At 40.2% G+C, this 15,857-nt stretch overlaps 2 protein-coding genes across 2 annotated transcripts in view; one reads left to right on the forward strand and one right to left on the reverse strand.

The window, feature by feature from the left end:
• Window positions 1-6,962, forward strand: part of DAPP1 (dual adaptor of phosphotyrosine and 3-phosphoinositides 1) — a 52,051-nt gene extending 45,089 nt beyond the window's left edge. Inside the window, exons 6-9 of the mRNA XM_054030614.1 lie at window positions 104-166; window positions 2,022-2,107; window positions 2,756-2,843; window positions 4,931-6,962. Coding sequence (XP_053886589.1) covers window positions 104-166; window positions 2,022-2,107; window positions 2,756-2,843; window positions 4,931-4,981 — 288 coding nt within the window. The 3' untranslated portion in view covers window positions 4,982-6,962. The remainder of the gene's footprint in view (window positions 1-103; window positions 167-2,021; window positions 2,108-2,755; window positions 2,844-4,930) is intronic.
• Window positions 6,963-7,258: 296 nt separating this feature from the next.
• Window positions 7,259-15,857, reverse strand: LAMTOR3 (late endosomal/lysosomal adaptor, MAPK and MTOR activator 3). Its single transcript, XM_054030616.1, has 7 exons — window positions 15,752-15,857; window positions 13,417-13,473; window positions 12,485-12,519; window positions 11,570-11,628; window positions 10,450-10,583; window positions 9,297-9,360; window positions 7,259-8,127 (listed from the first exon to the last, which is right to left on the reverse strand). The coding sequence occupies exons 2-7, from the start codon at window positions 13,423-13,425 to the stop codon at window positions 8,054-8,056; spliced, it is 375 nt and encodes a 124-aa protein (XP_053886591.1). The 5' UTR covers window positions 13,426-13,473; window positions 15,752-15,857; the 3' UTR covers window positions 7,259-8,053.

Raw genomic sequence — 15,857 nt, forward strand, 5'->3', positions numbered from 1 at the left:
AACAAAATAGTTTCAAGGAAAAGGTTGTTTGATTTTGACTGCTGTATTTTTTTACTTTGTTTTAAAATTCTCAAACCATTTGCTTGCTTTCTTGATTTCTCAGAATTGGAAAATGAGGTGGTTTACATTGCATAGGAATGAACTTAAATATTTCAAAGACCAGATGGTGAGTAGCAAATTGTAATTTGACCTGGTTTAAAATGATCAGATCTCAAGTAGGGCCTGATCCTGAGAGCATTCAAATCCTTTGGAATTTGAGTGGGAGCTGTAGGTGCCCTAGCATTTCTCAGGCTGAGTCCAATAGACATCAATTCCAGTATTTAAATCCCTGCAATGCCATGCTCCTCTGACCTCATGTTTTTCACAGATGCCATGGTTCCACTTGTGGAATTCATGCATGTTTTTAGCCATCGCATGCCAGGTGATGACAGGTTGATCCTGCTCCCAGTGAAGTCAACGGTAGTTTATCATTGACTTTAGAGAATAATTATAAATATTATAACCTAGTAGGTGTTTACTATTTTGGCTATAACCCAATACAAAGCTGTTCTTTACAGTATATTTTAAATTGCTTTATTAAATCTAATTTAAATGACAGAAGTGATGTGTGGTATTGGGGACTGTGCCTTCAAGGGCTGAGTTTATGAGAGAGAGAGAGAGAGAGAGAGAGAGTCTGGGCAGCAGGCTGTGAAGTTCTTGTTCTTATGCACAGCCAGTTGGAACCAGACACAGAATAAAGCAGATCTTTTACAAGCCCTTAATCACTGAGTGATCACTGAACACCACAGTGGAACTTTCACTTGAGGATGCTGTTCCACAACCTAACTGAATTATTATTGGGATATTTTTTCTGATATTCAGGGTTTATTTTCCTTTCCTCAGTTCACCCCATTATTCTGAGTTACACAATGCCTTTCTCCCCCTTTTGGCATTCCTTTCCAAGCATTTACTCTCTGTTGCTCTGTTTTACATTACTTTGCCCCAGATGTAACAGCTTGGATAACCTTTTTCCTGCCATCTTGGGATATATAGCCACCAACACACCCTCTTCACCGGAAGTCCCACTTTAGTGGGAAGCTATATGAAAAGCCTTGCTATTTTGGTAGCAGAGTCATTCATCAGCTATATCATATCCTTGTAAGTCTGCCCCTAATCTGTTATCTTCCAGCTAGCAGTACACGTCTACCCTGATATAACGCTGTCCTTGGGAGCCAAAAAATCTTACTGCGTTATAGGTGAAACCGCGTTATATCAAAATTGCTTTCATCTACCGGAGTGCGCAGCCCCGCCACCCCGGAGCACTGCTTTACCGCGTTATATCCGAATTCGTGTTATATCGAGTCGCGTTATATAGGGGTAGATGTGTACCATGCTGTCATCAGCCCAACTCTAAATTTAAAGATATTTTTCTGTTTTTTGTATTCAGCCAAATTCTGCTCCCAGATATATCGCTGTAAATTTGGATAGACTCCACTGGTGTCAATGTAAAGTTTCAGAGTAACAGCCGTGTTAGTCTGTATCCGCAAAAAGAAGAACAGGAGTACTTGTGGCACCTTAGAGACTAACAAATTTATTAGAGCATAAGCTTTCGTGGACTACAGCCCACTTCTTCGGATGCATATAGAATGGAACATATAATGAGGAGATATATATACACACATACAGAGAGCATAAACAGGTGGGAGTTGTCTTACTAACTCTGAGAGGCCAATTAATTAAGAGAAAAAAAAAAAAAAAAAAAAAAACTTTTGAAGTGATAATCAAGCTAGCCGAGTACAGACAGTGTGATAAGAAGTGTGAGAGTACTTACAAGGGGAGATAGTCAACGTTTGTAATGGCTCAGCCATTCCCAGTGTCAATGTAGTTACTCTGCATTTACTACTCCAACATAATTGGGAGCAGAATCTGGCCCCTTGTCCCTGTTAGCGCATGGAAAGAAAGTGAAACCGTGGGAGTGAGGTCAGCTACTGTCTTTCTTCCAGTTTCATACACTCTCATTTTAAAAATATGTTATTTTGAAGTCCACAGAGCCAATCCGGGCATTAGACTTAACAGAATGCTCAGCAGTGCAATTTGATTACTCACAGGAACGGGTCAACTGTTTCTGGTAAGTTGCAGTCCAAATGAACCCTTAATTCTTTTGCCTGGCTTTTCTGAAAGCCCTAATATACTCAAGAAACAACATTGATTTGTTATTGCCAGCCACTCCTGCCAGACACCTGATGATAATGGGTGAGCATTATAGAGTCTCCCCCACTCTTTATTTTATCCATGTATCTCAACCAGCTCTCTTAATCAGTTCCACAAAGCTCTGTAAGAGTCAATGCTGGAGATAGAACTCTTGCTTGGGCTACGGGGTTTATTCATTACTGATTCCCACTTCCACTCAGAAAACTGAATTCAGTCCCAGGGGTAAGTAGGTATAACTCATACTGAGGTGAGACCACTACGAGTGAATTTAAACATGGTTATTTTTGTGGTGTGCACTAAAGCCAATCCCAGCACAATTCTGCAAAACACAATTCATTTGCCTATACTGGCTAGGCACAATGTATTAACAAGACTCTCACTATCAAGAGCTGAACAGCTTAGACCGGACTGTAGGCAGGACCCGAGACATTAGCCACACAAATGTAGCATCACTCTAACACCTGAAGTCTGAACAAAAATTGGTCAGTGCCAGTGTGGGAAGCAGCACAGCTATGGGAGGAAATACTGATTATTCGAATGGATTAAGATTCTGTTTTCTTTACAGTTTAGTATTCCCACTAAGGACATATTACCTGTGTGCAAAGACTGGCATTGAAGCCGATGAGTGGATTAAGATACTGCGATGGAAATTGGTAAGGAAATGGTGTGTTAAATGGCAGTGTGGGCAGAAGGCTAATCCCTAGGATTTAGCACACCAAAAAAAAATCAGACAAGCATTTGTTGGTTCTTTCCTCTATTTACATGTATAACGAATAGATGCATTTACCATAACAATGCATTAATGCCAGGTATGATTGCATTGCCATGCCCTTGTTGAAACTATATAGTATTCTCCATTTTGAACTACCATAGACCAAGTTGTCATCCTAGATATTTTTTTTTAATTCTTAAATGATGGATTTATTTCCAGTGCTACAGCAATATCATTGTGGAGTTGGTTTGAGATTCTCTGCACAATGAGGTATTCTCCTTCCTAATGTGTGTATGCCATCCATATGTACACTTAGCAATTTTTTATATGTAAAAATGCTCCAAAAAGGGCTCTGCGTGCATATATAAAATACATTAAACAGTAATCTCCAACAGAGTGTTGTCAACTTTCATGGTTTTATCATTACTCTCATGATTCTTGGTGTTTTTCTTAAACATCTAGCATCATGTTGTTATGTGAAAAAATCTGTTTTCATGAGGGGGAAAAGTGACTTTCTAGCCATCATGGCAGGGCATAGAAAAGCTTGAAAACATGAAACCTAAAGGCTCAAAAAATTAGAAGGAACATAAAAAGAACCCAAATTCTTATTTTTTTTTAATTGATGATTTTAGGGACCCAACTCATGATCATTTTTGACTGTCTGGGGTTGGCAATGCTGTGAACAAAATGAGAAAGTATTGCTCCCACTCAGTTAAAATTTCAGTGAGCCAGTCTGAACCTTCAAAGATTACCATGCAACTTCTATTGACTTCAGTGAGAATTGCAGGCTTCGAATCTATTCCACTACATGTATAACACATTATGAAACCTATACATATGTACTTTGTGAGGCCTATAAAGTGAATAAGACTGCTTTTTATGAGGTATACATTCAGGGGTGAAAGTAAGGCAGTACGGTGTACGGATAAAAAGTGCCCGCCAGTACCGGCCCGTACAGCTGACTTTAAAGTGCTGCTGCGGCAAAGGGCCTTCTTTAAAGCGCTACCAGGGCAGCGCTTTAACGTCGTTGCCCCTTTTACCCCCACAGGCCACAGTAGTGGCAGCCAGCGCCCCAGGCCCTTTTACATTGCCGGCTTCGGGGCAGCTACCACTACTGCGTCAGCAGCCGGAGCCCTGGGCCTTTTAAATCGCTGCCCGGGCCAGGCAGCACACATGGGCTGGCTGGGGGATGCTGAGCCCCAGCCCACCCCCCCCTTCCGGGGGGGGGGGAGAAGAGTCGGCCCCTGTACCAGTAGGAGTTATTTTATTTTTACCCCTGTATACATTCCATAATGGTAAGTACATTACATGACATTTGTCACCACCACGTTGATCTCTCTGCTCACATGTTCAGCCCCTTACTACTATCCTTTTTCTGTCTTGCCTATTTAGACTGTAAACGCTTTAGTCAGGGCCTATTTACTACTCTGTTTTGTGCAGTGCCTGGCACAATGTGGCTCACTGTTCTTGGTTGGTCCCTAGGCACTATTGTAATAAACAGGATTAATAATAAGATATTAAGGCATATATACAGCCTCGTTCCTTTAAAAGTGCATCTGCCATATAGGAAGGGCGTGTTAGGTTTTTCCCCAGGATCTTGTTTGTTGGAATTCCCCTGCATGTCTGTAAATCCCCAACAGGGAAGACTAACTAGACTTGATCTACAGTTGAAAAGCATTGCATTAAGAGAGGCACACACAAAACTGGTTAAGCATTTTGAATGTGCATATTCTACAGTACTGTTGTCTTGAGTGCCCTCCGTGTTCATAATCTTGTACAGAACACAGAAAGACATGGCCAGTGCACTAAGAGAATTTTTTACCGAGATTGTAGATAATACAGGACCGCACAGACAGCATACTTTGGGTGATCAGGTGAGAGTCAAGAAGGCAGGGCAATGTGTTATAAATCTAACTTGCTCAAAAATCAGCAGCTAGTATTTTATCTAAGTGCCCAATTTTTATTTTCTTTGATATTTCTTTTTAACTTTTAATATATGAATAAGTAATGGATTGTCTTTTGTTTCAGTCACAAATAAGAAAACAACAGGACCAGCGTGATGCTACCTCTACTCTGTAGTTATTCCTCCAAATAATTTCCTCACCGAGATTCAGCCTTCAACATTGAATGTGTCACTTCACACAAGGGCAGTTTCAGCACATTGCATTACCTACAGTGTACAGCTATGTACTTGCATATATAGGATTAATGCTAGATGGACACTTTCAGAATGTGAAATGTTATCAATGAAAACTGTTGCATCCTAACAATGCTGGTTCCCTACCCAATCACATATTCTTAATGCACATTTAATTCAACCACCTATTCTGTTCACTTATGGATCACAAAAGTGTTCAGTAGTTGAAACTTTCGGTACAGTAGTAAAGTACTCATGTTAGCTTCATTAAGCTTCTGTAATAAATACATAACTAACTACTAGCAACAGCTGTACTGCAAGGGTTAGCCCACATTTGAAATCAGCTATATTCTGGAAACCTTAAATATTTGTTTTGCATTGTGGCTTAAGGGTTTAAATCCTAGAGGAAAATTATGGCTCCAGAGTGGATTTTTTTCAATGTGAAACTGACTAGAGTATATTTTTGTAATTAATGTGAGTCCCTATTACATGGAAAATATAAACTTAATATTTTTAAAGTCCGGTGTCAAAGTGGGTGATGAATAATACTTGGTTTTGATGAAAGCTATTAGCGTGTGGTCTGATCCTACATTTTGGCAGTGGTAGTTGTAACTGCGTAGATTGCTGCTCTCTCTTGCTGTTAAATAGACGTACCATATTGAAAGCATCCTTGCTTATACATTGGCGTGATAAGGGCACAGGGCAGTTGGACCCCAGCTTCTCCATTCCCAGTACGCCCATGAAGGAGTAGCCATAGGTGGCCATGGAACGAGGACAGAATGCTCTACAGCCAGCGAAGTCCTTGGTCCCCATTGGGTGGGTAGTGGAATTCTAGCACAGTCGTGTGCCCTTCACTTACCCACATGAAGATGATCGTTAAATTTTATGCATTTCTGCTAGCAGCATCTGCTTGTAATGATCTTTTCGTTGGTTAGTATTGAGAGTTTACAAGAAGAAGCTATTAATTTTAGTTGATTAGGTTTGTGTGTCTTAGGGGACAGGGGCAAGGGGATAAGTTATATTCTAGAAATGAATTGTAAAGAATGTGGCAGCTATCCAATCAAAGAAAGCAGGGATCATGAGTTTGTTTTTAAATATCAAATTAGCTTGAATTGTACCTGCTCAAAAATGTTTTACATGAGAAGGCCATTTTATGTTCTCCCGCCATATAAACTGCTGTGGCATTTTTAAAATAAAGCTTACACACCAACCAGTTTAATTTTCCACAGCTGCCTTTACTGTGTGACGAGAGGCACCTGAGCCTGGAAAAACAAGAGACTCCATTATGATAGAATTCAGAGTTGTAATTACAGGAATAGTATTTTGTTTTAACTTAGATGTTCACAGTATTTGATTAATGTTTTTTGTATAGACTAAATATTTTAAAATGTCTGAGTAAATACAGTTTCACCATACTATTAAAAGGTACTCTTTCAAACCTTAGATTGTGATGCCTGTAGTCAAGGAAGTTAGCAGAATGGTAGTTCATATGCAACAAAATTTTATACAATAATGATTTCCATCTCCTTTTTCCCCGCCCAAAGAAACTACAAGATAACTGTAATAGAGTAGAAATATTTGTTACAACCCTGTTGGTAAGCCAACAGTAGTCATGCCTCTCTACTAACAGATGGGAAATCCTGTGTGAAGTCAAATCATCTCACAATCAGAGCTTCTTCCCATGAGAACAGGCCAGGTTACAGAATATTGGAAACAAAATGTAGTATACACTACCTCTCTCAAACAAGCAAACAATGACAAACTGAAGCCAGGTTAGAATATAGCTTGCGGGTTTTCAAATAGAGCTTCACACAGACAGGATGTTACATTGGTTGATCAGGGGTCTACATTGGTTGATTAGTTTCTAGATGGAATTTAAAGTGTTTGCCTTATTGTATTAAAAATGCAGATGTTTTGGATCTAGATTATCTGAAAAACGTATCTTCTTATCTTAAAAAAAGACAATATACAGCCCCAAGTGTTTTTACTTATAGAAAGCAAACATGTGTAGAGACTGACATTTGACAGCAAATGATGCAAGTTTTTATAAAAATGTAGGAATTCAAAAATGATGAGACCTAAATGAGATCCACACACGTTTTTCAGCCCATAAATTATCCAAGTTGTACATGTATAAAGCAACAAGGGAGACTTATCTGCATGGAAAATTAGGTTTACCAGCAATATTTTAGGGCAGTTATAAAAATGGATCAGGTTACAACATTTTTAAAAATATTGTTTTATTTAGACATTTACTTAGGAAAACCTAAATATAAATGAGCAGATCAAGTGTTACCACTAACATAGCCACAAATACCAGAACAAAAGACAAACATGGGTATCACACCTACACTGTACAAAAGAAATACAAGAAAGTGCAACACTGATTGGGAACTTGTACCCAGTAATAAGGAAAACGCTTGAAGCCGTAATTTATATAGAAATAGCAGCATCCTTCTCCTATACCAAGGAAGCTCACATTCAGATTAGTAGTATTCCTTTACCGAAGCATCACAAAAATAAAAAAAATATGGGATTGTTATTGATTGTACTGCTAGGACTGCCAGCATATTTTCTCTTTTTCCTAGTGCATGCAAAGAAGCAATGAAGACAATGAAAATTAATTCTACTTCCCCACTATGTAGTAGAGGGTAAACCTTACTCAATGCTTCATTTCCTGTACAGCAAGGGAGCTGTGGGTCACTTATCTGGACTGACAGTATGCGGATACCGGTCAACTCTGTTAAACCTGATCCTTAGTAAGGGCTCCACTGGAGCCATTTGCTCGTCTCTCCAGTACTGCACAATACAAGACATGTGGCCAAAGAGTCTATCTACAACACACTAGTAGCTCATTTCCGATTCAGCACTATGTACAAATTTAATCTTAGTTAGTACAATGGGGGAAGTGATATTTCCTCTCAAACATTGGTTATTTTGTGGGCTCAGAATTATTGAATCTTTATGTCCCATTGTGTAGTGAAGAGATGCAGCACTTTGATGACACCATCAGGTTAAGAAACCTCTACAACCTGCCTCAACTCTTCAAACAAGGGAGCAAGCTCCTTCTCTAAGCTGACGATCAGTCCTGTAACAATAAGAAGAGAAGAGATACAAAATAGTTACACTACACAGCATCCATTAAGCCTCTCTCCAAAGCAGTCAATAATAATGAAAGTGTTTATGAAAACTAAACTGATTTCACTTCAGCTTATCACTCTGCAAGGAAGCAGCATATGAGAGCTAATCACAGCAGTGACCAGCAATTGCCACTGTAATTAAGTGCCCTCTGGTCTCTTCCTCTTTGAATCACAAATGGGGTATCAAATAAGAGCAAAACAGGGCAGGAAAGTCCCCAGAACAGGAACAGAGCCAATGCAAGCAGTCTCTCTCTTCACTGGCACTTGCAGCATCGCTTCCACGCCATGCAGGCTCTGAGGAGTAGTGGGAGAATGTGTATGTTGGAAAGTCAGAGAACAATGACTCTATAAAAGAGGATTTCCTGTGGAACAAGCAGAGAGTCAAGTGGACACATTGGAGTGCCAAACTCAGAGTCCTGCAATCACTGAAGGGCATAATTCTGAGACCAGGTGTTGCACAGGTCAAGAGAGGGCAAAATCTGACCTGCAGAATCGTTGTTACATCATCCTTATCACTAGCAAAAAGTATTAAGCACTAATGTGCTAAGCTATTCAAGACATAAGACAAGACAGTACATTCCCTGCAGACCTTAGCATCTAACAAACAAAAATGAAGACTAAACATTGTGAAGCCTGGAGGATGGAATAATGTAGAGGCTTTTGTTAGTTTTTGTTTTCATGTTTGTGGGCATTGAGGGAGAAGAAAGATTGTCAACTGTTTATATTGTGGGATCATTACCAGTGCATTTTCCAAATAAGTGAGGTTCACATCCTGTTTAAGGTAATGCATTATTAGAACATGCGGGAAAATGAATTGCTTCTAAGAAAGATCATAGGTATTTTTGAAAATTTTGCCTAACTCCTATTTTCAAATATTAGCCTCCCATTGGGACTTATGCAGTTTTGAAAAACTTACTGAAAATACTTTTTTCCAATCAACCATGCCACCCTTTTTAATCAGATTCCATGCTGGTGACAAGTTAATATGCAGTTGTGTAATGAATACTGACCTAAGTTTATGTAACTCATTTTTCAAATGAATTATTTTAAGTCTTTTATTGAAAATATATCACTCTAGTCATAACAGGTTAGGAAATTACTGATAATGAAAACGTACCGGTATTGGCATTGCTGCTAGCAATGAAACTTACTACCAAAGGTAACCGATTGAACTGGACCACCTTAAAAACATAAAAACAAAAAGTTCCTCAAAAATCAATATGCTGCTTGTCAGAAAAACAGTGTGAAATTTGCTATACTCATTCCCTAATCCTGCAGTCCTTACTCATGCAACTGGGCCCATTAATTTAAATTATAAATAGGAAAAAGGACTGGGTTTTATGTATATGTTTTAAAGATTCAGAGTTTAAAGGTGCTAGCAGAGATAGACAGCAATCCCATTTTGTGGCTCAGATATGTACAGTATGCTACACATTGTGAAATCTAACCAAATTTAAAAGCTGCAGCATAGTGTGTATGTTATTTCCTCCCTCTTGTTACATGATTAAAAAAACCACAACTATTCAGAGGAAGGAGGAACGAAGAATAATTCAGAAATGCTGAACATATGCTAGTAGTGTCAAAAGAATGTCAGGCCAATGCAGTCAGGGTCAAACAGCTACTTTTTTGCATTTATTTTACATCAAAGCTGAATATAGCAAGTCTAAACAGTTAGACTTTTTTCATTTGTTTGCATCAACGCCCTTCTGTAAAATTCTGCTCATCAATCTACTGTGAACTGAGCAGGCGTATGAATCTGTTGAAGGATGATGGATGTCAGCAGACATGAAAAAAAAAAATCAAGTTTATAAATGGTGAACTGTTTTATGTAAATTTCCTTGCCCAGACACTATTCCTGAAGCAGGATTTAACGGTTACACAGTTTAAAGTGGACAGAAGCCCCAGCTTGTTCAGCAGTATCACTGATTACATGTATAGAAATATGAACATTTTGTTTTTCAAGATAAATATTTTTAAATTGACTCTGCAATAAACACAAATTTAGAATGGTAGATACTAGAGATTTGCAACCGGCACCATCTGCTGGAGAACACAGTGACCTTCAAGTACTGCCCTGAACCAGTAACTCATTATTGATGCTGGGAAACAAAAGCTAATTTCAATGAATATTGCAAACATTCAGCACGATCAGCTCTTACATATTTTAGGAAATAACACACACATTTAAATAGAATCGAACCCCAGTGGAAAGCCAGCACAGAGTTTAAAAAAAAGTCATGTAGGACTAGCTCTGGCCCATAGACCCTTACCTGGTATGTGTTGTAGTAACAGATGATACTCTTGTTTTTTGAAAGTCCTAGTTTGCTGCCCTGGTCTGTCGCAAGTGCAAAGGTGGACAAGAAACCAGGTCTAAGTGCATGCTCTGGAGCATTATCATTGGCAACTGGAACAAAACATATTTTACATTCCTACATGATCTTTGTACATATGGGTCAGGCATCCTGCATCTGAGGCAACAGTAAACTAGATCAGATCTCATACATATCAAATTGCCCCTACCTGCTTCCCAACTTCCCTCAATAACGAATACCTACTGATGTGCTTTGGAAGATGCATGTAAATGTTTTACTCTGTATATCTTTATCACCACTTCAGCAGCCAGCTTTCCTAATGTTCTGAGATGGCTTATTTTCTATATGCTTGTTTGTTGCACCATGATCTGTGCTGATGCTGTTTTGTTTTATTGTGTCACTTGCAGTAGCATGCCAGACCCATCACATTTCACCCATATCATGCTTATGCCATATATCTTCCTTCAGATTCACACATACATGCAACTCCTACTGAGCATCATTAAATGAGATGGACATAAAAACCATCTGCAGATGCCTGAATCTTCAGATTCTTAACTTACGCCTTTGTGCCTGTAGCACTAGATGTCTCACACTACTACCGGAAAGTAAGGTAAGGATAGCACAACCCTGATGCAAACAAATTCAGAATTAAGTCAACCGCAATTGGTGCATCTCTCTGTGGGTAGCATTTGGTCATATCAATCTGAGGGTAAGACTTCTGCTAAACCAATCCTGGCGTTGTCTACCAATCTTAAAGCAGCTTTAAGGTATAAACTCGTTACATGATTCCAACTCTCTTCACCGATGACATGGTAAGGTGCCTACAGACTATGGTTTTAAACACGCTGCATGTACCTAGATAGAGGGGGCTCCCTTTAAGAGATAATTTAGTGTTCAATAAATCCTTGTTAAAATGTCCCAAATTTGAGCATTTCTGACTAAATGCTTAGATCAACCTCCAATATTTACAATAAACTAAAAGCCAGACAGGAGGAAGAGTCCTCTCTCCATTAGGAAGCCAGTTTTTTGTCTTTCAATTAAAGATGTCCATTAGGGATCAGATGTTATGATTTACCTTTGATAACAGGCACACCATCTCTGTCTGACACTAAAATAGCATGAAGACCTTCAACACTAGAGAAAACAAAATAAAACTGTTGTTTTTACCAAGTTTAAATGTTGGCAGGGAGATTCATTTTTATTCAGCAAACACGTACCAAAGTGAAAACAGAAGAAGTAGCAAGGAGAGAGATGATAGTGCAAGGAGTGCCCACCATTAAACTAGCTTTCATTATGTGATCACCCAAGGGACCACTGCCAGACTTCTACTAGAAGTTCAAACAGAATGGAATTGGAAATTGTGGAGGTCCTTCAGCTTCAGTAAGGGGACTGCTATTGGAGGTAGTCCTTAGTGCAGGTTTCACTATATTTGCACACAGTGCCAGAGTATGACTATTTAGTGCTGCTAATGACTGACCTAGCCTAGCTACTTGCAGTTACCAGAAACTGTAAGTTACCAAGATGAACTAATTCTTCAAAAAGCCAGTACGAAGTGTTGCTTGAATTTGAGAAGAATTATTCCAGTAACAGGAGCTTTTAACACTATTATTTAACACTTAAAATGAAATGAAGAGTACTGTATTTCTTTTGGAGTGGACAGATGGAAAAGTTTGAGTTATTTCCACTTGAACTGACTTAACTCATTCAAAAATAACAGTGTACTCAGTTTCAAGATAAGTGTCTCTTTAATATTAAGCTGGGTTAGCAAAAGATAGGTTTTTGCAGCCAAATAAATATTATTCAGAGTACAGGAACCTGCAATGTAAACTTTAATAGATTCTTTTAAAAAAGTGTTCAGACAGTCTGGACAGTCTGTTGGATTACTTTCACTAGAGCCCACTAAAATCCAGGTAACTATGAACATATATTACTTGCGAAGCAGCACAGAGTGTAAAGTGAACACTTTACTGTAGCATGATGTCTATGTTACCTTGGTAATTTTTTGTACAGAAACCTTTTCAGGTCCTATAAAGAAAAATAAGAGTATGAAATATGATTATTTTGAAAAATAAAGCATATGTATGAAACTTTCACAATTTTATCACAGTAGAAACCATTTGCGTCATTTTTTTAAAACTTCCTCTTTCATTCTACCACAAAACACTTCTTTTAAATTGCATTGTGTGAAGTATTTTGAATTATAACTGATCAAACCCTCCTCTCCCCCCCCTTTCGGGCTTGTATATAAAAATAGTCTGAGTTCCAGAATTTGCATATGTATAGTACTTATATTACTTATTCCTTTAATTCTGTAATCATTTCAGTGGCTCTGAACTATTTGTTAACTAATCAAAATGCATCCAATACATTTAGTGAAGTGGCAGCAAGCATTTCTCTGTCCTCCCAAAGTGTTTTAAATATAATGTTTCATGTTAACACACTAAATACATAGCGCTTGAACATTTTAATATAGTCACTGCTACAAATGCATATCCCAGACACATGTGAACTTTGTTTTAGTGTCTTCCAAATATAATCACCTTACAAGTTACTGAACAAAGCAGATTCTCCCTCTTTTTGCATAATCATGTCATTCTCAATCAATCAAGGCCTGTTCCCCTTTCAAAGTGTTTACAGTCTTCTAAGGCCTTAGTTCTGCAAATACTTTAGCTCATGCATAACTTTACTGACATCAGTAGTCCCACTGAACTGAATGAGGCTTCATAAGGGTGTGTCCACATGGATCAGTTTATAGGATTGGGGCCGTAAAGTAAGCTTTTTTGGACAGGGCTTATAGTTTCTTCCTGTTTTGTAGGTTTCACAAATAGTGAAACAAAACCCCCCAAAACAAACAAACAAAACCATATAATTACAAAGACAAAATATTTTCAAACAGAAAATGTGTATTTTCAAAATACTTACGTCAGCCATGTTTAGAAACTTTTGGAAAAAAAGTAATCAGATGTACTGTCAAGGTTCCTGAAAAATAAGAGTCAACATTAGTCATGCACATAAGCTTTTATGACCTCCCTCTCTCTCTTTTGCTTACTCTCACACAAAATTAAGAAAGAGGGAGAAGCGTCCCTATTAATTTCCAGCATCCCACAGCTCTCCTTCTGGTGCCAATGTGAAGAGGATAATGCTCACGCTACCCTGCCCAACAAAATGAATTATTGGCATTAAACTACTCTTAAAAGAAACTGACTTACCACAAGCTACACACAAGCTGTTCCCCAGAGGGCCTTCCCCCACAAGCAGCCCTGTTGTAACTGTCCCCCCGATCTCAGTAGGAAACATGGGTCAAAAGCTGCATAAACTAGGTAAAGAGCATCTCAGGTACAGATCTACACTTAAAAAGCTGCAGCAGCACAGCTGTGCTTGTGTAGTGCTTCTCCTGTCCACGTAGTTCAACCACCTCCATGAGAAGGGGTAGCTATGTCGACAGGAGAAGCTCTTGACACAGCACTATTTACACTGGGGGTTAGGTTGGTATAACTGCATCACTCAGGGATGTGGATTTTTCACACCCTTGAGCAACGTATTATACCAATGTAAGTTTGTAGTGTAGACTTGGCCTCAGTGATGGGGTGCTAAAGAGAGGAATGACTGTAAGGTGAGGGTAGGTACACATGTTATTCCTGAATACTCTCCACGATAAAACTGCCTGACAGCCACTCTGCCAGCAAGTTTGTATGTTTCAATGGGACAACACTAGGCAGCTGTTAGCTCTCAGAAAACACCTAGACTCTCTCTTTCCTGCCTCTGCTATAATCACTGAACCACATCAGACAGACTGGGGTCTATGGATAAGTCAGTCAGCTTTAACTCAATCCAGATAAGAGAGATGTAATACTAGCACAGCAGGGGAAGTAACTAAAAGCACTGTCTGTGCCTCCCAGTGGTTTGTTACCAGAGCTTGCCATTTGGAATCTGTGTTCGTTTCTGGATGTTCAGACAGCAGGAGCGTCAGTGTTGCAAACCCTGCCCACTGACTCTTCAGTTGCCTACGTACACTGTTCCTTTGGTCACGAAGACAGTCAGTCATCTCTGTCTTTGTCACCTTCCCACTGGAAACACCCTCCACATCGACTATTTCCAAAAGGCAGTTTCAACTAGTATTGACTGCTGTCAGCATCATGCGCAAGACAGGGGTGGTAACTGTCCCAGTCAACTCTGCACTGGTGAGGCCTCTGCTGGAGTACTGGGTCCAGTTTTGGGTACCACATTTTAGGAAATACGTGAACAAAATGGAGTGAGTCCAAAGAAGAGCAACAAAAACAACAGAAGGGTTAAAAAAAACTGATCTATGAGGAAAGGTTAAAAAAAACTAGGGATGTTTAGTCTGAAGAAGAGACTGAGGTGGGAGCTAACAGTCTCAAATATGTAAAAGGCTGTTAGAAGGAGAGGGATCAATTGTTCTCTGTGTCTATTTAAGAGTAGAATAAGAAGTAATGGGCCTAATCTGCAGCAAGTGGGATTTAGGTTAAATACCAGGAAAAACTTCCTAGCTATCAGGATAGCTGAGAACTGGACCAGCTTTCCAAGGGAGACTGTGGAATCCCCCTCACTACAGGTTTTTAGAACAGGTTGGATAAACACCTGTCATGGCTAATCTAGGTTTGCTTGCTCCTGCGGGTGGGTGGGGTAGTGTGTGTGTGTTGCTCAAATCCTGCCTTTCCCTGACTCCACGAGGGAAGCGAGCCGGCAAGGGAGCAGATTGCACGTGCTCCAAAGACAGACAGGTCAAGGAGCGGGGCTAGCTACCCGAGAACCCTGGCCCCTCCTTGGGTTGTGCCTGGCACCCGACAGGCCACAGGGCTCCCACAGCTGTGCACGGGGTGGGCAAGGACAGGCTGGGCTGCTCCCTGGCCCAAGGAGCAGAGGTGCTGGAACTAGCGGTGCAGCCGCACCCCCCTGACTTGAAGGGTTTCCATCATCTCCAGGGGTTGCAGTTTGGTTCTAAGGCGCTCAGCACCCCCTCCCCTCCCCCTGCTCCCTACAAAGAGTCCCACCAGCCCTGCCAAGGAGCTGGGGTTTGCGGAGCTCCGAGTCCCCCAGCCCCTGGACAGAGGGTTGGGGGGGGGGGGGGAACCTGGAGGGCGGTCCCAGGACCCCTCCAGCTCGACTCCCCGCAGTACCGGGTGTGTGTGTGTGTCAATATAGTAGGCCCTATAATAATAATTACCACAACACATTACCTCTGCTTTAGGGGGGTCCGCCCATCCACCCTCCCCCGAAAGCCGAACTCCCCCCTTACCCCAGGGTCCAACAGGCCGCCCGCTTCCTCCGGAATCCCTCACCAAAATACCCAGCTGCCAGCGGCCGCTTCCCTTTAACCCTCGATCACATGATTCCCCACCCAA

This window comes from Malaclemys terrapin, chromosome 5, assembly GCF_027887155.1.
Source record: "Malaclemys terrapin pileata isolate rMalTer1 chromosome 5, rMalTer1.hap1, whole genome shotgun sequence".
Taxonomy (NCBI): domain Eukaryota; kingdom Metazoa; phylum Chordata; order Testudines; family Emydidae; genus Malaclemys; species Malaclemys terrapin.

Coding starts and splice junctions, on each gene's coding strand:
- LAMTOR3 (XM_054030616.1), bottom strand. Junction 10,584..11,569: donor TGGTGTGCCTGTTATCAAAG/GTAAATCATAAC, acceptor GTTTTGTTCCAG/TTGCCAATGATAATGCTCCA. Junction 9,361..10,449: donor GTTACTACAACACATACCAG/GTAAGGGTCTAT, acceptor TATGTTTTTAAG/GTGGTCCAGTTCAATCGGTT.